We start from the raw sequence: 25,745 nt of genomic DNA, 5'->3' as shown, positions 1-25,745 counted from the left end.
GAAACAAATTATTTGTGACTAGATTCGAGGCATTCAGATGCCAATTTGCAAGGCAAAGGCATAGCAGAGTAAAGAGTTTCACGTTTTGAGGTAAGTAACAGTTTTAAATCTGGTTCTAAGGGTATTAAACCCCGGATTTTGGTATCATGTGATTATTTTGGAGGTGACGCACATGCTAGGTGATGGGCATGTGGGCGTGCACCGAGGGGATTGTGATTTGGTCCGTCCCGAGAAACTGTAAAGTTGAATAATTTGTTGTTAGCTATATGCTCTCTATGTGTTGATAAAAATTTGACTATAAATCATGTTATAAATCATGCCTAGGCTATGTGATAGTACTGTTGGGACCCATAGAGGTCGCGTACTAGTTGAATTGCTTGCTAATTTCTATATGTACTCAGTCTTAGTTTTTACTTGCATATTTTATCTTAGTCTCTGTTATTATTATTGATACATCATATCATTGTTGTTTGGGCTGATTTCATGATTAATGAGAGCCCGAGAGACTGGAGAGATTTATGACTGAGAGAGGCCGAGGGACTGATTGTGAGATATTGATATCATAGCACGTGAGTTGTCCGTGCAGCACGTGTGTTGCTCGTGCAACACGTGAGTTAGCCGTGCAAATCCTTATATTATACTATAGCACGTGAGTTATCCGTGCAACACATGAGTTGGCTGTGCAGATCCTTATATTTTACTATAGCACATGAGTTGGTCGTGCGGATCCAGATATTTATATTATGGCACGTGAGTTGTCCGTGCAGATTATAGCGCTTGGGCTGTAGGAGCTCCTCCGGAGTCTGTACACCCTCAGTGAGTACGGGTACCCATTGAGAGTGAGTGATGAGGGCTGGGAGCCCAGAGAGTGATGAGGGTTGGGATCCTAGTGAGTGATTGTTATCCTAAGAGGTTGTACTTGATTTTTATTTATTGTTGCACTTAGTTGCTATCTGTCATTGTTGTGAAATCTGTGAGAGATTGTTGATATACAGATTACATGAAAATGAACTGTATAAAAATTGATTTGACATTAAACTGCCAGATTTGATAGCATGTCTATTTTTTATTGGAATTACTGGAAATGAACCATAGCTGTGTAGCTCGTTACTATCTTCAGTTCCTTATTTATTATTGTTACTTGCTGAGTTGGTTGTACTCATACTACACCCTACACTTCGTGTGCAGATCCAGGTATTCCCGAACATAGCGGGTGTTGATCCTTTCGCGCGGTTGCTTTTCAGGAGATTTTGAGGTAGCTGCCGTGTTCTGTAGACCTTGTCTCTCCTTCTCTATCTCTTTGTTTACTATATTTGGTCTCGGACTATTATAGACTATATTTTCTAGACTTGTATTCATATTAGATGCTCATGTACTCAGTGACACCAGGTTTTGGGGAATGTTTGTATTGTATTTAAATATTATATTTTCAACCTTAAAGAGAAGTTTTGGTTTATTGAGATTATCGGCTTGCCTAGTATCGAGATAGGCGCCATCACGACAGGTTGGGAGTTTAGGTCGTGACACGCCATCCCTTGGCTCATTGCGTTTATATATCTATATGTTCCTTTCCAAGAGTAATTCTCTTCTCTTGCTTCTCTTATACTGATTAACTAATTTCTATGTGAAGCATCAGCTGTTCATCTAACTTCAACAATCAAAATCAGACAATTAAACTAGTAATTCCATATTGAAGCTCACTTGAGTTCTAAAATTTAATTTTCTTTTTAAAAAAAAATATATAGCTAGATTGTATTTCGAGTGGTTTGGGTACAATATTCTTTAGAATTAATTTTGTACATAGGATACTGTTTGGTTGCTTGGAAAGTGAAAAAGATAAGCTAGAACTCTATTGGGAGCCGTTGAAACTCCCTTAAGTCTTAGTTTGAAAAATATTTAAGTTTTCGAAATTGAAAGTTATTTCGAGTAGGTGTTATTCGAATAGATTTGATACATCTTATAGGGTTTGAATCTCAAATTTTGGATCGATTAGGAAGAGATTAGAGGTGGTTTAAGTTGAAAATCCAAAGTAAAAGACGAATATGTTAGAAGATGAGATGCGTACTTCCATATGTATCATTGTATCCCCCGTGTAAAACTTGGGTATCCCATATGCATTATCGTGTATACCTTAAATATTTTCTGTATGTCCATGTATACATGTGTGTGAAATACATGTTGTATTGGTAAAAAATAAATGTTACACATGGAATTATATGAGGATGACAGGGCAAGATACGTGAATCACTAAGAAGATGACAACTGGAGTGTCGCATTAAAAGATTCACAATTTACAACAGGTACGAACAAATCACTCACGAGACGAAAGGGTACGGTTGCTGGAGCCTAAATTACTCAGTCAAAATTTCAAGTGATAGACACGGATATGGCCTATAATGTGATTCTTGGGAGGCCGTGGATTCATGATATGGATGTTGTGCCATCCACACTACATCAGGTTATCAAATTCTCTTCAAAATGGGGAATTCAACAGATTCGAGGAGATGAACAAACTTCAAGGAGCATCAATTCGGTGATACAACCAAGTCAAAAAGATAGGAGTGCAAATCAAAAGATGCGGGTGCAAGTGAGAAAGATGCGGTAAATCAAATTTTAACAGGAATTGTATAAAAAAAAACAGACGTGGATTCCAGACCAGATGCAATTCAAGAGCCAGAGGAGAACTAAAACATTAAAACAACGATTGAGGAGCTTGAAACTGTTCCACTATTCGAACAATGGCCAGATCGAAGAATTCATATCGGAGCAAGGTTAAACCCAGATAGGAGAGGTAAGCTAATTGAATATTTAAAAGCTAACGCGGATTGTTTTGCATGGTCCCATTCAGATATGACAAGTATACCTCCAGAGGTGATGACTCATAAATTAAATGAAGATCCATCATTCATACCTGTCAAACAAAAGAAGAGGAAGCAAGGATCATTCAAAAATCAAGTGATCGATGAAGAGGTACAGAAACTCTTAAAGATCGATTCAATACGCGAGGTTAAATATCCTAACTGGTTAGCTAATACTGTGGTAGTTGCGAAAAAAAATGGTAAATGGAGAGTTTGTGTGGATTACACTGACTTAATTAAAGCATGCCCGAAGGATTCATTCCCTTTACCATATATAGATCAATTGATTGATGCTACCGCAAGCCATGAATTATTAAGCTTTCTAGATGCGTATTCTGGTTATAATCAAATAAAAATGGACCCCTTAGACGAAGAAAAAACTTCATTTATTACAAACAAGGGGACTTATTGTTACAAAGTCATGCCTTTTGGCTTGAAAAATGCTGGAGCCACGTATCAGAGGTTGGTGACCAAGATGTTCCAAGAACACCTGGGGAAGACGATGGAAGTGTACATTGATGATATGTTGGTCAAATCTACACAAATGAAAAGTGTACGGAAGGTCACTGTCAACATATTTCAACTACCTTCGAGATCCTCCGCATATATAATATGAAACTGAACCCAGAAAAGTGTGCTTTTGGCGTAGCTTCAGGTAAGTTTCTAGGCTTTCTCATATCTAATATAGGAATTGAAGTAAATCCTGCATAGATTAAAGCTATTGAAGAAATACCTGATATACTCACAAGCAAAAAAGAATTACAAAGATTGACAGGTAAGATTGCAGCTCTGGGAAGATTCATTTCAAGATCTTCAGAGAATAGCTTTAAATTCTTTTCAGTTTTGAAGAAGCAAAATCAGTTTGAATGGACTGAGGAATGCAGACAAGCCCTCAAAGATTTGAAGGCATACTTAACAAATCCTCCCCTACTGTCTAAACCAAGGGATGGAGAAAGACTATTTGTATATCTTGTAGTTGCAGAAATAGCTGTAAGTGCAGTTTTAGTAAGGGAGGACAAAGGTAAACAATCTCCTATTTATTATGTTAGTAAATCTTTATTAGATGCTGAAACTAGATATCCTCATCTAGAGAAACTAGCTTTAGCATTAGTCATGGCAGCTAGGAAATTGAGACCATATTTTCAATTTGCCATTCTATCTACGTAGTAACTGCATATCCATTAAGGAATATTTTGCATAAACAATAATTGTCAGGCAGACTAGCCAAATGGGCAATAGAACTAAGTGAATATGACATTATTTATCAACCTAAAACAACAGTAAAATCTCAAGTTCTAGCAGATTTCGTCGCAGATTTTAATACAAAAATAATCCCTAAAGTAGAAAAGGAATTACAAATTTTTACTGGAGCTAATCCAAGTACGTGGACTTTATTTACTGATGGCTCTTCAAACATCAAAGGAGCCGGTTTAGGTATTGTCTTAATCCCACCCTCAGGTGAAAGTATGAGACAAGCAATTAAATGTTACCCTATTACTAACAATGAAGCAGAGTATGAAGCTGTAATTGCAGGTTTAGAACTAGCACGAGAACTCTCCATAGAGCAAATCATGATTAAAAGTGACTCTTAACTGGTAGTCAATCAGATGCAGGGGACTTACACTGCTAGAGAGCCACAAATGCAACAATACTTGGAAAAGGCACGAGAACTGGTCAGGCAATTCCAATCATGGAAGATCGTGCAAATACCCAGGGAAGAAAATGCAGAAGCAGACGTGTTGGCTAACCTTGCTTCAGTTGCAGAAGTAACGACTGAGGAAAATGCCATTGTAATCCATTTATTTCATTCAGCACTTGACCAGGATAAACATGAGGTAAGCTTTAATAATTTAACTTGGGATTGGAGAAACGAGATTGTTAATTTTTTGTAGTACGGGATCGTACCTGAAGGCAAGAAAAAATCTCAAGTGCTTCGGCGAAAAGCTGCTCGTTACTGCCTAATTTGAGATAATTTATGTCGAAAAATATTTGGCGGTCCATTAGCAAGGTGCCTTGGACCTAATCAAACGAAGTACGTGATGAGGGAAGTACATGAAGGGCAATGCAGAAATCATGCAGGTGGAAGATCTTTAGTTAAAACACTATTCAGGGCAGGATACTACTGGCCTAAGATGGAAAAAGATGCAGAAAATTTTGTAGTCAAATGTGATAAGTGTCAACGATATGCCAACAATATGCATCGACCTGCAGAGTTATTACATGCAGTTATTTCCCCATGGCCATTTATGAAATGGGGAATGGATATAGTAGCGCCTTTACCACAAGCTAAAGGAAAGGTACAATACTTATTAGTGTTAACATATTACTTTTCAAAATGGGTAGAGGCAGGAGCTTTCAAACATGTACGAGAGAAGGAAGTGAAAGACTTCATTTGGTGAAACATTATATGCCGGTTTGGAGTCCCAAAAGAAATCGTATGTGATAATGGCCCACAATTTATAGGCTAAAAATCACGGAGTTCTTTCAAAGTTGGCAAATTAGGTACGAGAGAAGGAGGTGAAAGACTTCATTTGGCGAAATATTATATGCCGGTTTGGAGTCCCAAAATAAATCGTATGTGATAATAGCCCACAATTTATAGGCTCAAAAATCACGGAGTTCTTTCAAAGTTGGCAAATCAAATGAATAACCTCTTCACCTTACCATCCCGTGGCAAATGGACAAGCTGAGTCGACGAATAAGATTTTCATCAATAATTTGATGAAGAGACTAGAAAAATCGAAAGGGAATTGGCCTGAAGAATTACCAAGAGTGTTATGGGCTTATAGAACCACAACAAAAACTGCCACGGGAGAAACTCCATTTTCGCTTGTGTATTGTTCAGAAGCTTTAATCCCTGTGAGAACCAAGCACGAGATTCGTATTGGAAACGAAAGAGTCGAACGATGAGGAATTAAGAACAAACTTGGACTTACTCGAACAAAGAAGAGAAGCAGCTTTAATACGAATGGCAGCACAAAAGCAAATCATAGAACGATACTACAACAGAAAGGCTCATCTCAGGTACTTCAAAATTGGGGACTTCATTCTTAAAAAAGGTTTTCCAATCAACGAAAACAACCGGAGAATGAAAGTTAAATCCAAATTGGGAAGGACTCTATAAAGTTTGAGGTATCGCTGGAAAAGGTACCTACGAGTTAGAAACCATGGATGGCAAGGTTTTACCCTTGAGTTGGAATGCTGTTCATTTAAAGTAATACTATTTCTGAGCAAAAGAAATACCCACGGTCAGGTATCGTTCAATTACGATTTTTATTTTGTACAGTTAAAATTATACTAACTATTTTAGATGATAGACAAAAAGCTAGCCCACACCAAATGATGATATTAGACCTGAAGGACAAGCGGAAGCAACATTATTCCCGGTCTAGGGTTGCAACCTTTCTGATGGAAATATAAAGGGTTAAGCAGTCATCGTCTAAATTATATATACCTCCGAGTCCCGTATGTTTTTCCTTTTCAGGAAATGGACCACATAGAAGGAATAATCAAGTGCTCGAGATTTCATACTTCAAAGCTCAAACACTCGGGGCACTTATATATATATATATATATATATATATATATATATATATATATATATATATATATATATATCTAAGGAAGGCAAAGAAGACTGGAAAAATCAGAATTTAAGTCAAACCTATGGTCTACCCAACAAATCTAAAGTTAAGAGCAAAGTCAAGAGCCCAAAACGCAAGCCTGATTCAAAAACCTATGAAGAATACACTCGTGGATGTAAATTTCAAAATCTTATGAGTGTTTAGGTTAACGGAAATATTTAGTCATGGGTTGCAATATATACCCTTGAATTTTGTAAAATCTGTTGTAAAGAAAACAGTTACGAAAGAGTTATAGATGATACTTGAATACATGTAAAGTATTATACAATTTGAAAGTTCGAATGATACAAAACTTCCTCAAAGTTATTCAAAGAAACGTGTGTGTTCCTATTTCTTCTTTCGTATGTTTACACCATTATGAAGTTGAGACGTCTTCTTTATTAAGTGTCGTTTATAAAAGGGCCCTCTTTTATAATTCGTGCCTGTTCAAAAAGTCACAGAGTATTGAAGCATTTTTAAATGCATAATAAAAGAATAGAACAGAAACTCAAAATGAAATATTATAAGAGTAGAATAGAAACTCAAAATGAAATATTATATAAACCCGGTTAAAACTAAGTATAAACTTAGTTCAAACCAAAGTATTTGATATTAAACCCCAAAATAGATCAGGGATAAAACTTGCCAACCTATTTTGGGGTAAAACTTGCCAACCATTCCACAAATAAAAAAAAACACAATAAACTTTCCAAACACAAGTTCACTATGGGGCAGATTCTAAAGTAGTACTATCAGCAGCGGGAGAAGTCAAGATGGCATCATCAGCAACGACAGAAGGTTCGACTTGAGCAGGCGAGATTTGAACACTAACTTCACCAGGAGTAAGTTCATCACCCTCAGGAATGCAGACCTCAGGTGAGGAAAAGTTTTGACTATGCTGAATTTTTTCAACAGTTTCCTTAGTTTTTGCAATCTCAGGAGTCAAGTCAAAACCTTCCTGGTTAGCCTCCATCAAAGTCTTGAGGCGCGTGTTCAAGAAAGCCCAGCTTACATCAAGAGTTGATTTATCCTCAAGGGCCTCATAATCCCTATCCTATTGCTCAATTTCGGTCTCTAACACTGCTTTTTCAGTCAAAGAAGCATCATAAGAAGTTTGTAAAGGGGCGAGTGATCTTTCTAAGAACTGGACCTTGTTAGAAGATGTACGAAGGTCTTCTTGAGCCTGAGTGATGAACAAGCTCCCCGGCATAGACTTCCTTTTGATTAAGCAGTTCTTTCAGACCCCTAATTTCCTCAGTAGCTTTAGAAAGCTGCTCAACAAATGAAAACTCAAGGAGGTCTTTATCCTTGCCCACTTGACTGGAAGAGGCTTTTTCAATCGCCAATTCTGCTGCCATCACTTTCACTTGCTGTTCCAAAGCACACTTTTCCTCATCTAAAATTTTTTTTTCTAACTAAAGGCCTTCAAATTGTTCTTTCTAGTTGTCCGCTTCCGTATGATAGTCGTTGACTAACTGCTCAGTATGGACAATTCTCCTCATCAGCTCTGTGCCTATCAGGTTGATCTACAAAAGAAAGGGAATAAGTGATTATCAAACAAAGATAAAGAAATCACATGCAAAATAAAAAGTTAAGGCTTATACCTTTAAAGATGAATGGACAATGCCATTCATCCATGTCAAAGAGCTGTGGTTTTCTAATTTAGACTTCTCAACTGGGCCAATCAGCGAATTCAGCCATACATCAGCTTGGCTAGACTTTTTCAAAAGATTACCATCCTCGGGGACTTCAATAGTAACGTTTTTCATCATCCTACTGCTACTGGAAGAACCAACTTCAACATGAGAAGTGGTAGCAATAAGGATAGTTGAGGAAGTAAAAATAGCCACGGGAGGAGCAGTGGCAGCAACAACAGGCACGGGAAACTGAGAACCAATCGGAGCAGATAGGCAAGGGGTGCTTCATTAGAAACTAAGCCAAAGTCTTCACTATCAAACCTATGGGAAAACAACTGTTCTGTAGAGTCATGAGGTGCAACAATCATCTCTTCATCAAATCTCACCAAAGTGGCACTTTCAGGCTCATTCACGGGAACTGAATTTGGAAGAGGAGTGGCTTCATCATCCGAAATAACGTGTCTCCTAGCCCGAGGCTTACGCACTAAAGAGCCCTCCTCTCGTTCCTCTTCACCCTCAGAAACATGAGCTCTCTCTGCTTTTCTCTTTGATGAAGAACTCAAAATCATCTCTTGAGCCATGGACAAAGAAAGTCTTGATGAAGCAATAGACGCGTCACTAACACCCCGTATGGAAAATCCTAGCAAAAGACAAAGTTAGTAAATCTCCAAATAAATATGAAAGAAAGGAAGAAAGTTAAAGGGAAGCATACCATGAGTTTTAACTTTCCAACCAAACCTATGAGAAATGTATTTCCAAGACCTTTCTTCCATAGGAGCAACCGATAATAATTTTTCTACCCAAGTACGAAAGTCTGGTATTTATTCGACAACTTCTATGGTTGCTAAAAATAAAAACAGCCACGGGATCGTAAGTTTCTTCTTCCTTCATAAAATAGAAGAAAGATATCTAAAAAAATACTTAAGTGCAAAGTTCCATTTTTCTGGAAAAGGCATGTTCTCTTCACCCACTAAATCACTTGTGGGAGCAGCAACAAAACGGGCATACCAGCCACAGTCTTTATCGTCTTCAGGGCTAACCAAAACCCTTTTACTCCTAGCCACGAGAGTAAACACCCCTGAATGAAACAACTTAGAGGAATAAAGATGAAGCAAGTATTGAAAGGTGAAGGGTAAAGAGGCCGAATTAGCCAGGTATCTTAAACATGCAACAATTCTCCATACAATAGGACCAATATGTCCTAAGCAAACGTTAAAGAAACAACAAAATTCTATGATGGCTGGGTCAATAGGTGGTCTAAAACCTAACGTAAAAGGATATGTGTAAACGAAAGAGTAACCAACTTGGAACGAAGTAATCCTTTGGTTTGGACCAGGAACTAAAATTGAAAAGTCAAATTTCCAATGGCATTCTCTTCGCACAAGAGAAATCAAACCCTCAGTAATCTGGGAAGAATAAACATCAGCACGATCATAGGAAGTCATAGAAGTAATTTGATTTCTAATTGATTCACAATCAATGGAGAAAGAAAATTCTGCGGGAATAATTTCGTGAACAGTTGGTTCTCGAATAGGTTCACTCGAATCCCTATTTCTGGCAGAAGATCTATGAGTTGAAGAAGCCCTAGTTCTAGAAGAAGAAGGGGTAGCAACGTTGGTTTGAGAAGTAGAACCACGAATAGATACAGATCCTAAACTACGTAATCTACCACCTCTTCTACTCCTAACATGAGCAGTTGAAGGGGGAAGTTCATCTACAATTGCTACTCTAGGAGGATCGGGGTTTGATGAAGACATGGTTATACAAGAAAATAATACGCGCCGAAGAACAAGAGCGATTAAATAATAAGAACACTGTAGATTGAAGGTTTTGTGAAACTAAAAGTGACTGACGTAGCCCCAAGAAAGCTTTAAAAAATGCTGAAGAGTCGCAAACCCAATCGACGAAGGCCACGTAGCACGTACATTAAATGGAAGTGACATGCGAAGCGATAGTTCTAAAGAAGACGAAATGATACATGGGAAACAGAGGCAAAAAATTCCCGCCATAAATACGCACTTCCCAAATATTCAATTGCAGAATATTCGGCAAGTGGGGGGACTATCTGTATTGGTAAAAAATAAATGTTACACGTGAAATTATAAGAGGATGACATGGCAAGAAACATGGATCACTAAGAAGATGACAACTGGAGTGTCGCATTAAAAGATTCACAATTTACAACAAGTACGAACAAATCACTCACGAGACGAAAGGGTACGGTTGTTCGAGCCTAAATTACTCAGTGAAGGGACACATGCAGGATGAATCAAGACAGTAAAGAGGAAAGATTCATGAACCTCTAATTAATATGGAAGAAGAATCAGAACCGTTATAGAATCTTCATGAACAGTTATGGTTGCCAATTATAACGTTTCATTACTGTCATTAATGCTCATAATGATTCAGTCATAAAAGGGAAGAAACGTTATATTTATAAATTCCTATATAAGGGAAGGGAATTTCACTTGTAAGGACACGTTCTGATGAACATTGAAATATAATTACTTTCTTGTGCTTTCTATTGATTACTTTGTCATCTCTGATTCTGATTTCCTTTCTTATTTTTGAGAGAATATTGAATTTCTTGATGATCAGTAACTCGAGTACTTCTAAAAATAGCCTTTGATTGAGAATCTAATTCTTTGGTAAACACATGTATCACCAAAAAAATTTCAATTCGATTTTTAATATAAAATTTGACTCTAAATCAGTCCACATCACTTCTAATTATATATATTACCCCGTCTATGTGTCTTTCAGAGAATCCAACCATACCTATTGAGAATTAGTTCATCTATTGGTATAACGATTTGGCCGCACCAACACAATGTGAGTGAAATTTTGCAAGAGATAGCTTTAAGTTGCACCCGACCTTAAGATACAATGTTTAATATCTAGTGGGAGATATAAGTACAATCCACTTGATTTCTAAAGAATAACTCTCGCGTTTGAAACAAATAAGTTTCCGAAAAATAGGGTGCGCTCGGGGTATATTTTGCTTCATTGTAATAGCACACAAAAAACATTAAAAAAATAAATCGCGCTAAAAAAAACCCGTGCGATAAGGTCCACGGAAAAAGATGTTTCAAACCAACGACTTCCTGTTTTTGGGATCTCCTGCTCAATTAACTCTGATCACCGTTGCGAGTTGGACCCATACTTTACTGTGTAATCATTATTAGATCATTTGCATTGACCGATAATGTCATTAACTTACTTTTATTAGCACATGTATTCAAATTGTTTAAAAAAATGAAGTACTGACCAAATATGTTGGTTGTAGTTTTTTGTGATCTTATTAAAGAATTGGCAGATTAGTTAATTTCTTACTGACAAAATCATTTTATTTTTTGTTTCACTTGAGAGCTACTAATTAATATAGGTACTCAATTTTTAAATAGGCATGTTTAGAGAATCAGTAGTTGATATCTTGAAGATGTTAACATTTATGGGAAAATACTCAAGTAATTAAGACTTCCCAAAGTTAGATCCTATAATTTAAAAGTCTAACTTTTGTTACCTTTCATCTCTATCCTCCAAGGTAAGATAATTTGGTCTTAATAACTAAAGCATTTTTTTTTGGGTGAAACCTTAACTTTAGTTTAAAAATCAAACTCTCCCCTTAACTTTGAACAATTATCATTCACCCCCTTTATCTTACACAATGTCTAATTTGCCCTTCTCATTTTTCAGTTTCCTCCTCTATGTGTAATACTCTTTTTTATTTTACATGCTATTTTTAAAAAGATTTTCCTATAATTTAAATGATATTATACCTTATTATAAATTATACTATAAATAATTCAAATAATAAATAGAATATCCTTTATATTATTTGTCACATTTGATCGGCCTTCCCCAGAAAGGAAATACCAGCTCCCAAAGGATAATTCAGTATTCCTTCATAATATAGCGCGCATTAAGTATATATTTAAGTTGCAATATCTTAGTGATAAATAGATAATCCTTTAGGAATTTGTTATAAAATCTGCCTTTACTTTTAATAATTATAAGATTTTATATTACTTGCATTGAGGATATGTTTAAGGTTCTCACCATTTTTCATTCTCGATTGTGTAAACAGATTTTTGAAATTAGATTGCTATGAATACAATTATTGATAAAATAAAATTATTTTATTTTAATTTTATTTTGCTCATTCTTTTTATTATTCAACATCAATGAATTATATGCTTGGTTATCATTTTTTAAATTTTTTTTAAATTTTGAAAATAGAAGTTAGCCACTACATAAGTAAGTTCATAGCATAGATATTAGAAAAAAGAAAATATCATGATACTAAAATAGTAAAAAATAAAAAACATAAAGAGATAAATATTGGCAATATAGAGGTTAAAATAGGCATGTTAAAAAGTTAATTAAGAAATAAGGGGAGAATGATAATTGTTCAAAACAGAGAAGGGAGTTCAATTTTTAAAGCAAAATTTGGGGGTGCAAATGATTTTCACCCAATATTTTTCATGAGATTGCATTAATCTCAACGGAGCTTTGCCTCTGCCATTATATAATGCTAAACAAGAACTTATTTTAAATCATACAAATGTTATAATATTGTCTTCTTTACAAAGTGCAGTAGTAGAGATAAAATTTGGCCAACGCTCTTATGAAGTCTGCTTTCTTTGTTGCTGATTATCATGGGTTTATTTCTTTTTCTTATTCCAGTCCCTTCATAGCCATTTCATTTAATATTAGTTTTTTCATTGTCCTATCTGCAGAGCAAAGAGAAAAAAGAATGATATAATAATCATTTGTAGGGATGGCCTAATTAGCTCATAAAAATATGAATCGGCTTAAGTTCTAGCCAGCTATAAACTATCCATTTATTAACTCTATCTCATTTTGATTCATTCAACTACAGCCGTTTTAAAAGTTAGGCTGATTTAGACCCATACGAAACTTTATCGTTATCTAAATAATTTTTAGTTTGATATGTTATATATATATATATATAGTTTTGTTTAGTAATAAAACAAATTACAAGAAAAAAGCAGAAAAAATAAAATTAAAATAGATGTGGTTTGGTCGGGCTATGCTATATTGTTTACTTGATCTTGACCTAACTCATCTCAGTTTAAGTAATTTTTGGGTGGGCCAATAACCAATTCATTTGTAATTCGCCCCATTTTGACCAGCCCAAATTCAGCCGCATATTTGACAACCCTAAACTAAACTCATTTGTGATATGATAAATTGCTTACAATTTTCTTGTATACAGTTGCAGATATTCCATCCTTTAAGGTGGAAGCAAAAGACTAAATGTCATAATAAGAACGATTGTAGTGGCGTTTGTCCTGACGTTCTGAGAACGAGTTATCTTTTTCACAGATGCATATGCTGGTCCAAGAAAAAGCAAGAAATGGCAACACAATTAGGCCTGAATTCCGAAAATAATTGATGTCTTTTATTATTCTTGTATTGATTTGCGCTAAAATGGATGTGGACTTGATCTTGTGTATACTAAATATAAATGAAATGCTGCTTTTAACTATTCGTGTTAAGAATAAAGTCTCTATTTGATTTATTACTAAGTATAATTTGTGAGTCAATTACATAAATGACCACTCAACTATTCGAAATTATCTTGTAAAGTTATTTTTGTTTTGTTTGTAACAGAAAAGTCACTTAACTCTGCCTATAACACTCAGAAGGTTACTCAACCAGATCTCTCAAACTTTTGATTGTCAAATACCTATTTTGCCCTCTAAAAGTTGATAATTTAGAGGGTAAAATAGGTATTTGACGATCAAAAGTTTAAGAAATCTAGTTCAGTGACCTTTTGAGAGCTATAAACATAATTAAATGACTTTACTGTTACAAACGAAAAAAAAAATGACTTTTGATAGATAATTTCGAATAGTTAAGTGACCATAAGATTAGCAATGACCTCATAATTTGTTTGAAAATTTATCTACTTTCCGAATCGATTAAATTATGTCATTAGTAGCTCCATTACCTTTTGCTTTTTGTAGACACTGCATCAACGTTACTTGAGAGCAAATTAAGAAACGATATGTTATAATTGAAGCTTTTTCATTTTCGACTTGACATGTGGCTGAATAAATGGATGACTGGTATTGGGCATATTTGTATATATTTTAATATTAATTTACCTGTATTATTATCACTTTTTATTGTATTTTATTATATATGTCTAACTTTTCTTGAGTATTGAATTTTATATTTATTTGGGTGTTAATAAATAATGTAAATATATGAGAAATCCGAAGATCAAATCTAGAGAAATTTTTTTAAATTTAATCATCACATAAAATTGGCAATCATTACGTAATGATGTATATTTATATTTATATCTATATCTATATCTATATTTATTATAAAAACACGAATATTTTAGGCTAAATGTTGAACGATTAAAATATCTCTAAAACGTTAATGAACTTTTATAATCTTAAATATTTATATAATTTAAGAATATTATTATAAATAACCTACCATTAGAATTCTTTTCCGATTGTAAATCACCTAACTGTAAATCACACATTCGGAACTGAATTTCTAGATCAAATATGACAGCCCAGGATTCAAAGCTTTTAAGGAATAAAAAAATACGTTAATGAATAGAGAGTTTGATTTTTATCCAAATAGTGAAATCTATGGATTACTCCTTGCCGCTACTATGCATGGTTTAGATGATAGTAGCCTACTTTTTCTCATGCCAAGGTAAATTTTGTATTTACTTTATTATCCTTATTATTGGATCTTCTTGTATGAAGATTCTTGCACCTCTTTAATTGTTCTGTTTTGTGATTATAATTAATTTATTAAACTACTATATTTGTGCTACAAACTAATCATGGGTATTTGAGATAACGTAGAGCATGATCAAATAGAGAAAAATTATAGGATATACATAGTCTATCTATCCAATCATTTTTAATTTTGCTGCTTTTCTTAGCAATATTTCTAGAAACACATTTAGACTTAGAATTTGACCTATGTTTTTGAAAATTTGGTTTGAGATGAAAATAAATCACAATTATATATGAACTTTGTCATTATTTATGCATAAGTTCCTTCTTATCGGTCATCTTCAAAGATTGGCCTCTTATATAATTTTATTTTTTGATATTATGTTTTGTTGTTTTGCTGCAGTTGGACAAGAATGGCCAAGCAGCAAGTTGCAATGGAGTATAATGCTTTAATTTATACTAGGGTTACTTCATCTCAGTTCAATTCTTTTCTATTTTTATCTGGAAAAAAGAAACATAAAATTTTAAAGGGACATGAGATAGAAAATAGGATTTTAAAAGCCAAAATATTTTACTTAAATAATTCCATGTCGAATAAAATGATCATATTCAAAATTCTACCCAATAACTAAGATTTTAAATTCAATTAGAATTATTATTTGATTACAATTGTGAAGTTAGATTTTATTATATATCTAGGACTTTGAATACAATTACAAAATTATTAGTTGATTACAATTATGATATTAGAATTCTACTGAAAGTTTCTCTGAAGGCTATGAAAAACCATTGTAGTGAAGGATGCCTCTTCTGTAATTTTATTTTTTATGTTTGGTATGGACTATGGTGTGTTGCAGTTTAACTAGAATTTCAAAGTAGCAAGTTGTAGAGGTGGACACTACTTTAATTTATACTAGAACTAGTAAGGTTATGCCGGGGCTAAGCCCCGGACCAACGACAGTATGAGCAATTCGTGTCTAAATTTATATTTTGATTTAATGGTTAATTTGTTAGTTCTCAATTCTAACAACCTCTTGGCACTATTCAAAAATTGTTAAGCGCCTTAGAAGGACCTCAGAGTTGAATATTGATCACGCCCAACTATGCTTTATAAGAAATACTAAACGATCACTGCAAATATAACCCGGTTCAAGTCCGGAGTCGAATCCCACAGAGAACTAACCTATTTACTACAACCTTAAATAATGCTAATGATAAGCTCATACAACTTCCAAATGCAATAGTTTTATGAATAATCAGTGGAATTTATTTAGCCAAGGAAAAATGACATTAAAATTAACAATAATCAAGACTAAAATTGAATTCAAGGGTAAAAGGATCTAGGGCTATTGATTTTCCCAATTGCCGGATTAATTCTCAACTCTTAGCTATAATCTCGCTGTAATACTCTATGAGAATTATGAGTTTCGGGCTACCGTAATTACCTTTCGATCAATTACGATAATTTACTAGAAGCATTCTCTCGAACTACTCTAGTTAACAATTTATGCAACTCAGAATCATCCCACCAAAGTTTCGTTATTTCTAACCCCACTTTTAAATTCAAGTAATTATTCTCTTAACTTCCCCCAAAATGGTGTTGTTCAACAACAATCTAACCAAGTGTTCTTTCTCAAGCAATACAAGGTGAATAGACACGATTAATCGAGGGGCCTTTCAATTAACCATAATACAATACGTAATTGAACAATCATAGAACAAACACGGCTCAATTATAACAGAATAGAGTCAAGACTTCATCCAATAATTGGTTCCATCAACCCTAGATAACAGATTTAGCTACTCATGCTAATGGAAAATAAATCAGTAAAATAATTCATAATCAACAAATCGAAGTATCAAGAAGATGATGAAACTCTTAGGAATTTATCCGTCTTCTCCCCCTCGTTCTTGCCTCTAAAATCTTCTAAAAAACAACTGCTCTTCACTTCTGGGCGAGCTTAGATTTCATATAGGTTTAGGTTAGTCGCCTAAGAAATTACATAATTAACCTTGCGTGTATGGCTTTCGTCCGCCCGTCCGCGGCCGCGGATTCGACCGCGGATCCGGTCGCGGATTTGGACTGCCTCACTGCCTTGAGTTCGCGGCCCACTCCGCGGCCGCGCACCTGTTTGGGTCGTTTCGCTTGCTTTTCTCGCTCCTTTTCGACCGGGCTAACCTTCGATTTTCCTTTCACATTCCATGTTGACTCCAAAACACTCGTTAGCTCCCTCCTAGCTCGGAGTAGCTCCTGCAAAGCATCAAATTCTTAATTAGAGTATTTTGTTATCTTTTAGCATTCAAATATCAATAAAGTGCGGCTAAATTAGAGTGTAAGTAGTGTCTAAATTGCATGAATATAGCCTACTATCAACACTCCATACTTAAACTATTGCTCATCCCCGAGCAATCAAACCACACTCTAAGAGGCTTCACTTAGCGACTTCCCTACTCGTCACACTAAGAATATTTCACATAAATTGAGTACATTAGTACAACATCTACACCTCAAGAATTGACTCCATCTAGCCACGCAATGTTCTTAACTGGCTTACTTACTCAATATCAAAGGTCCAGACTTACCTCTCCTTCATGAATCAAGTGCCTTCTCACAACAAAAGAGACTCATTTCACAATCAGTAAAATTCACATACATTGAGAAACTTTAAAAGGAACAGAATTCACTCACCCTCAGAAATGACATTCTTGTGCCACAGAAAACGCACTATAGGCTTGCCCGTGGTGTACGACTCTACTAATTGATCTCACTCAATCTAGGATCAAGTAGCACTTTATTTGGATGTAATGTAGGTTGTAGGTTGGGTATGATATATTTGGATATATAATAGTGACTATACCTCCCTAAGCACTTTAATATATTTATTTTATAATCAAGTCCACACCTAAGTTAAACCAATATTTTCAACATATATACCACCCCACACTTCTTCTTTGAGTACAATCACCTTAAAAACCACCAAAGATTTATTACCAATCAACATGATACACTATTAGCAATGTTATTCTTTTTTTTTCAAGTGGCCTTTTCCAACAAGATTTACCTTACTCCTTATTTCCTAGTTCCACTCAAAAGCTCCATCAGCTACCCACACTTTATCCTTTGTAAATTCATAGTATTTCCAGTGCTTACGAGAATTAAAGGATTCAAACAGATGGTCAATTCAAACAAGGGATAGGGCTTGTAATGTGGTTACCAAGGAAACAGGATTACAGGCTCAACGGGGTTAACTATGGTACATAGCAAATAGGTGGGTGGAGTTTGTATATATATATGGTTCAACAAAGAAATGCCTATATCACTTCCCAGACTAAACAAGACTACTATTTCGCTTTGCAGACACACATGGCAAGTTCTAGAAGTTAAATGCCGTGCACAGAATATAACAAGCCTCCCCCACACATGGCACATGACTCATTCCAGATTAGATCATCAAACACTCAGATCAGGGTATTTCAGCCAAATTAAGAACATACATTTTAAGGCCTTCTTACAAGAGTCAACAAATGAGCTTAAGCGTCACACTAAAGTAACCGCTATATTCAAGGCATTACGAAATCAAACAAGGCTTCCTATTTTAATTCTGCCCATAACCCATAAGTTCCTAACTAAAAATAAAATAAAAAGCTAACTACACCCAGTTCAAAAGAAAAACCAAGGGGGAATTGATATACTACTACAAAAGAAATTTTTTTTTCTTTCGACTTTAGTCCCTCAAGAAACCCGTCGAATGATATCTATCGTTGGGCCAAGTTGAAATTGATTTATACAATTAAAGTACGAAACTATCTACATACAACAAAGTATCCCCCACCCCACACTTAAAAAGATGGCATGTCCCATGTCATACAAAGTAATGTAATGTGAGGTAAAGGAACTTCCTTGGTGGATCAGTCTTGATCGGAGACAGTGCCAGGGTCGAGATGACATGCTCTCCCCAGTGCACGTAGCCAGCCCATGATTTTCTTTTCTGACTTCGCATTTTGGGTTGCCAAAGCATCAACTCTGGTCCCCAATTCTGTGACGGAAGTGCGCAGTCCTGCCATATCTTGTTCTAGGGCTGTCATTCGCGTGCTCCATCTGACCTGGGATGGTCCTTCAACCACTGCAGCTTATTCCTGTGGGGGTGAGGCAGGTTCAACCTCCTCCTACCCTTCGTCACCCTCTTCCGACGTATTAGAATCGTCACTATGAGCTGCTCCTGGTGCCACCGGGTCTTTCCCGATGGTCACTTTGTTTGCCCGGAACTTTGCTTCTTTCTTTACCATGCCATCCGCATTTGGGTTCTCAGGCAGCCTTGCTGCCCGACACAATCTAGTGATCAGAGAGGGGAAAAAGAACCCATACCTCTTGTGTGTTGAATGGACGAACATCTCATACTGAAGAACCTTGGCCACATCGAAGTCGTGGCCATCCACGAAGCACCATATCAAGGATGCTCTTGGACCATTTACTTCCGTGGTGTTGTGGGACGACAGTAAGCGACTGTTGATGATGTACAACCATCATTTTCCTTCAAAAGTGAGTGAGGAAGAGTGTAGCTTCAATCCCGGCACAACCCACACTACCTCTTTGTTTGGTGCATAGATAATTCTGAAAAACCTGTTCCATGTGATAGGTTCTCTCCTATAAGTATCATATAAATCTTCCTCCCCATTGAATTCAGGCAATCGATACACTCTCCTAATAGCTTCTAACAAGGCATCCACATTCGTGTGTCGCACAGTGCATATTCTATCCTCATGTTCGGGGCAGTTGGCATAGAACTCCCGAACAAGCATCAAGTTACCCTCCTCCGGCTCTTCAAAAAAGCTGTCCAATCTGCGCCTGATCAACTTCCGATACATATTAGGGCATTTCTCCTGAAGGTATGCCCTGTCAATATCCCTTTCCGGTACAATTTTTTTGTGGCCTTCAAACTGAAACGGTCTTGGGCAGCTCTGGAGACAAACCTGGTACGATCAAACTGAGCTGCACTGGTCTGTGCCCGTCCCCAAGATGAGCCTCCATGACCACTTGATGAGGCCTCGGTAGCGCGTCTCTTCCTTGAGGGTTGCATTTTACCTACACAATAAATACTACTATCAGTGGATAGAGGAATATGTGTCCCAATGGCGGTTACTCAGACTTCACTCGCACAATTGGTCACAATTTATCTTCAATACCCATTAAGGCAAATCAACAAACATGTAGTGTGCATATGTACCCCCAAGTCACCCAAAGACCCAATCAAACCCAACAATGGCTTCCTCCAAATCAATCAATTCAAATAGCCTCCATATACCACATAAAAACCATAATCCAAATCCCAAACAAAAGTACCTATGATTTTACTACCCTATACAGAAAAAGAAAATAAAATACTAAAAAAAAAAAAAACTAAAAAAGAGGAATAAAATCATGTACTTTCTTGGAGATCTTAAGAATAACGGAGGTTGGAGATCGGTTGAGTGGAGAAGAGAAGGAAGGAGAAGAGTCTTATGTTAAAAGAAAAATATGAGGGAAAGGAAGGGTTTGGGTTCTTGAGGTTAGGGAGGGAAAAAGAAAAGTGGGGTGGGGGGGGGGAATGAGGGGTTTGGGTTCTTAGAGTTAGGAAGGGAAGAAGAGAAGTAGGGGAAGTGAGGGTTTGGGTTAAGTAAAAGAAGGGGTGGGGGATTAAAATAAAAAAACTTACCTGGACAAGCCCGGGCTTCCACGCCCCAATCCGCGGCAGCAAATTATGGACAGAGGGGGTCCCAAAATCCGCGGCCGCGGATGGGGGCAGAACACAGGCTTAAATCTGCGGTCCAATCCGCGGCCCAATCCGCGGTCCTTCCGATGTGCGTGATCTTTGCCCTGCACACTAGTAGGTCAGTCAAAGTCGTTCAAAATTAATTACAACAAACAAATTAAGAAAAATAATGGGTTTCCTCCCAAAAAGCGCCTAAGTTAACATCGCGGCACGACGATTTACAACAAACCATATGTTGCCTCCCAGGAAGTGCCTGATTTAATGTTGCAGCATGATGCATGCTTTCATTATCACTCCTTGTTCTCATACCGGGGCTCTTCCAAAGTTATCACCACTCTATCCCCTTTCTCTTCGACCATTCCAAGGTAATGTTTCAACCTTTGCCCATTTACCGTGAACTTGTTTGTCCGATCTTCGGATTCAACTCCACAGATCTGCTTGAGAACACTTGCACCACTCTAAAGGGTCCTGCCCATCTGGACTTCAACTTACCCGAAAACAACCTCAATCTCGAGTTGTATAACAATACTAGATCTCCGGGCTTGAAGTTCCGATCTAAGATGTGCTTATCATGGATTATTTTCATCTTTTCTTTATATAATCTGGCATTTTCAAAAGCATGGAATCTGAATTCCTCGAGCTCATGTAACTCAGTGACTCTGCTGGTGCCTGAGGTCTCTATATCAAGATTTAGCTGCCGCAGTGCCCAAAGCGCTTTATGTTCGAGCTCTACCGGAAGGTGGCATGCCTTTCCAAATACCAACTTGTACGGTGACATACCAATTGGAGTTTTGAATGCTGTGCGGTATGCCCATAATGCATCATCCAGCTTCTTCACCCAATCGGTCCTTGTTGTATTCACTGTCTTTGTCAGGACACTTTTAATTTTCTATTGGACACTTCAACTTGCCCGCTCGTCTGTGGGTGGTACGGTGTGGTTACTTTGTGGCGAACTCCATACTTTTCCAACAGAAGTGCGAAAGCTCTATTGCAAAAATGGGTTCCACCATCACTGATTATAGCTCTCGGGGTCCCAAAACGTGTGAAGATGTTTTTATTTAGGAAACTTGCTACCCCTTCTGCATCATTGATTGGGAGAGCCACTGCTTTGACCCACTTAGAGACACAGTCAACCGCTACCAATATATATTTGTTACCATATGAGCTGACGAACGTCCCCATAAAGTCAATCCCCCATATGTCAAAAACCTCCACCTCTTGAATTGTTGTCATCGGCATCTGGTGACGGCGAGATATGTTGCCTGTCCTTTGGCATTCAGCGCAACTTTTGACCCAAGCATGGGCATCCTTAAACAGAGTAGGCCAATACAATCCCGATTCCAACACTTTTGTTGCTGTCCGAATTCCTCCAAAGTGTCCACCATATGGTGAAGCATGGCAAGCCTGCAAAACAGAAGGTTGATCTTTCTCGGGGATACACCTCTGGATCATGTTATCTACACATATTTTAAACAATAAAGGTTCGTCCCAATAAAAGGTTCGACAGTCGCGGAAGAAATTTTTCTTTTGAATTGAGGAGAGTTCATAAGGTACAATACCGCTTGCTAAATAGTTAGCAATATCAACATACCAGGGCATCTCCTCCATTGTCATAGTAAGTAACTATTCATCCGGGAATGTCTCTGTTATATCTTCAACCTCCATTCTCTTTTCAGCTCCTTCCAATCTTGAGAGGTGGTCTGCCACTTGATTGTCTGTCCCCTTTCTATCATAAATTTCCAGATCGAATTCTTTTAGCAAAAGAAACCAGCGAATCAAGCGTGGCTTTGACTCCTTCTTTGCTATCAAGTACCTAATTGCTGCATGGTCAGTATAAACAATAACTTTTGAACCAATTAAGTACAACCTGAATTTGTCGAAGGCAAACACTACAACCAGCATTTCCTTTTCCATTACAGTATAATTGAGTTGTGCACCACTTAGCGTCCTGCTTGCATAGTAAATAGGGTGCATCATCTTGTCTTTTCGCTGCCCCAAGACTGCTCCTATAGCATAATCACTAGCGTCGCACATGAGCTCGAATGGTTGCTCCCAGTTGGGTGCAACAATGATGGGTGCAGTTATCAGTCTCTTCTTCAACTTCTCAAATGCCAACCTGTAATCATTAGAAAACACAAAGGGTTGATCCTTTTCAAGAAGTTTACATAAAGGGTTAGCAATTTTGGAATAATCTTTTATGAATCGCCTGTAGAACCCGACGTGCCCAAGGAAACTTCCCACTGCTTTGACCGAAGTGGGCGGTGGCAATTTCTCAATCATATCAACTTTAGCATGGTCGACCTCAATTCCCTTACTGGACACTCGATGCCCCAAAACTATTCCTTCTTGTACCATAAAATGGCAGTTCTCCCAATTCAGTACCAAATTTGTCTCCACACATCTTTTGAGCACTCTTCTTAAATTGTGAAGACAATCTTCGAATGAATCCCCCATCACGGAGAAATTATCCATAAACACCTCCATAATATCCTCCACCATGTCAGTGAAAATGGCTAACATGCACCGCTGGAATGTAGCCGGTTCATTGCAAAGTCCAAAGGGCATTCTCCGAAAGGCAAAGATGCCATATGGACAAGTGAAGGATGTTTTCTCTCTGTCTCCCGGGGCTATTGAGATCAGGTTATACCCCGAATATCCATCCAAGAAACAGAAGTGGGACCGCCCAGCTAACCTGTCCAACATTTGGTCAATGAAAGGTAATGGGAAATGGTCCTTTCGAGTGGCTATGTTCAGTTTCCGATAGTCCATGCAAATCCGCCACCCCGTGACTATACGAGTTGAGATCAACTCATTATTCTCATTTTGTACGAACGTCATTCCTCCCCTTTTCGACACACATTGGACAGGACTGACCCAGTGGCTGTCAGAGATGGGGAAGATGATACCCGCATCCAGCCACTTGATTACTTCCTTCTTTACTACTTCCTTCATATTTGGGTTCAGACGTCCTTGATGTTCCTTGGAAGGTTTGTGCCCCTCTTCCAGAAGAATCTTGTGCATGCAAAAGGCTGGACTGATACCCTTTATGTCTGCCATGGTCCAACCAATGGCAATCTTACATTCTTGCAATACATTCAATAGTTGCTCTACCTGCACAACTAGCAAACCAGATGATATAATAACAGGCAAAGTAGAATTAAGAAAGCATAGCTGAGGTGGGCTGGAAGCAGTTTCAGGTCTAGTTGTGGTGGCTCCATGGTTTTGCAGGTGGTGTTGCTCTCTCTTCTAAGCGTAGGGGTTTGAACTGAGGTTCCCTTTTCCAGAATCCTTGACCTTCGAGAGCCATGACCCACTCTGCCAACCCTTCACCGTCCATCTCTTCCAAATTCATCAAGTAGGCTTCTAGTGGATCCTTGACATTAAGTGTCTCATCCTCTTCTTGCAGTATCACATCTACGACCTCCACTAGTGAGCAGTTTGCAAATTCACCGGGTCTCCTCATGGATTGTTGAACGTTGAATATTATTTCTTCATTGCTCAAACTCATTTTCAACTCTCCAGTCTCACAATCAATTAATGCTCTCCCAGTGGCTAAGAATGGCCTCCCCAGAATGATGGGTATCTTTTCATCCACCTGACAATCAAGAATAACAAAGTCTACAGGAAATACAAATTTCCCCACTTGCACAAGCACATCATCAAGAATTCCTATCGGTCTTTTGACTGTGCGATCAGCCAGTTGCAGCAACATTGAGGTCGGTCTAGCTCTGCCAATGCCCAGTTTCGTATAGATTGCCAAGGGCATCAAGTTTATGCTGGCTCCCAAGTCACACAATGCTTTAGCAACAACATAACTCCCAATAGTGCATGGGATATTGAAGCTACCTGGATCAGACACCTTTTGGGCCATAGGTCTTGTCACTACCGCGGTGCAGGTCTGTGTCAGAGTTTTAGTGGACAGGTCCTGGAAGTCAAATTTCCGCGACATCAGGTCCTTCATCATTTTTGCATACCCTGGCATTTCTCTCAAAGCATCCAATAGTGGAATATTCAATTGAATCTGTTGAAGCATTTTCATGAATTTCCTGTATTGATCATCTTTCTTTTGTTTTGCCAATCTCTGAGGGAATGGTGCAGGAATCAATCTCTGTCCATTACTTGATGTCTTTTCTTTGTTGGAAGCTTCTGGCACAAGAGGTGCCGCCTGTTCTGAGACTTGTTCACCGTCCTTCTCCTTACCCTTGTCAACCTGTGCTTGTTCAATTACAACCTCGGTGAGCTCTGCTGACTCATTTGCCTCTAATGTAATTGGAGTAGTTGGCGTAGTCTCTCTCCTAAATTGAGCAACTTCTTGCTCTCTGTCTAAATCTCTTCCATTCCTGAGACTCACTGCCATTAGCTGATTTGGGTTCTAATCCTTTGGGTTAATATTTGTATCTGCAGGTAATGTTCCTTGGGGGCGATTGTTCAAGGCCATAGACAGCTGTCCTAGTTGAGTTTCAATGCCTTTGATTGCTGAATCATGTGCTACTAACTTTTCTTGCATCTTACCATTTGTTCCAATGAGTTGTTGCAGCATACCCTTGACTTCTACCATATTATTGTCCTGTTGTTGATGAGGCAGTTAGTAGGCCAACTATTGCTGGTGCTGCTGATTATAGCCTTGCTGCCTTTGATAAGGCACAACTTGACCTTGTGGTCGTGCGCCTCTAGAATTGGGGTTGTGTTGTGGCAGGTTGGGTCTGTATTGCTGGTTTGGTGCTGGTCCCCATTGTTGCCCACCTTGCCTCTGACCTCCAAAATTATTGACATAATTCATATTTTGTCTGAAGCCCTGATTGTCATTCTCTCCACTCCACGAGCACACATATGACTGGTTTATGCAAGGAGTGCACAATCCTCCATTCGTTGTATCAACAATGTGCACTTGCTTTGTACCCATCTCATCAATTTTCTTTGTCAGTATGCTCATCTAAGTCATGAGAGTGGCTATGTTCTCTGCATGAAAATTGTTTGGGTCAAGAGCAACAAAATGCACTATTGGTGTAAGTGTCATACCTCTAGCCATCCAGCCTGAATTTTGAGCCATCTTGACAAGAAGAATCTTGCACTCTGTGAGTATCTTGCTAAAAAATGCACCCCCAGCTGAAGCGTCTACATTAGCCTTCAAACTATCTGCTAA

The 25,745-nt window shown here is 37.6% G+C and overlaps 1 protein-coding gene across 1 annotated transcript; it reads left to right on the top strand.

The window, feature by feature from the left end:
* Positions 1–4,897: 4,897 nt before the first annotated feature.
* LOC142171665 (uncharacterized) lies at positions 4,898–5,257 on the top strand. Its single transcript, XM_075235354.1, has one exon. It carries the CDS (start codon positions 4,898–4,900, stop codon positions 5,255–5,257), a length of 360 nt encoding a protein of 119 aa, XP_075091455.1.
* The last annotated feature ends 20,488 nt before the right edge of the window (positions 5,258–25,745 follow it).

The sequence above is a fragment of the Nicotiana tabacum genome, chromosome 17 (assembly GCF_000715075.1).
Source record: "Nicotiana tabacum cultivar K326 chromosome 17, ASM71507v2, whole genome shotgun sequence".
NCBI classification, from domain to species: domain Eukaryota; kingdom Viridiplantae; phylum Streptophyta; class Magnoliopsida; order Solanales; family Solanaceae; genus Nicotiana; species Nicotiana tabacum.
This window is presented reverse-complemented; position numbering and strand designations above follow the sequence as displayed.

What these genes read in the sequence shown, in the direction of transcription:
- LOC142171665 (XM_075235354.1), top strand. Translation starts at nt 4,898, where the DNA reads ATGAGGGAAGTACATGAAGGGCAATGCAGAAATCATGCAGGTGGAAGA.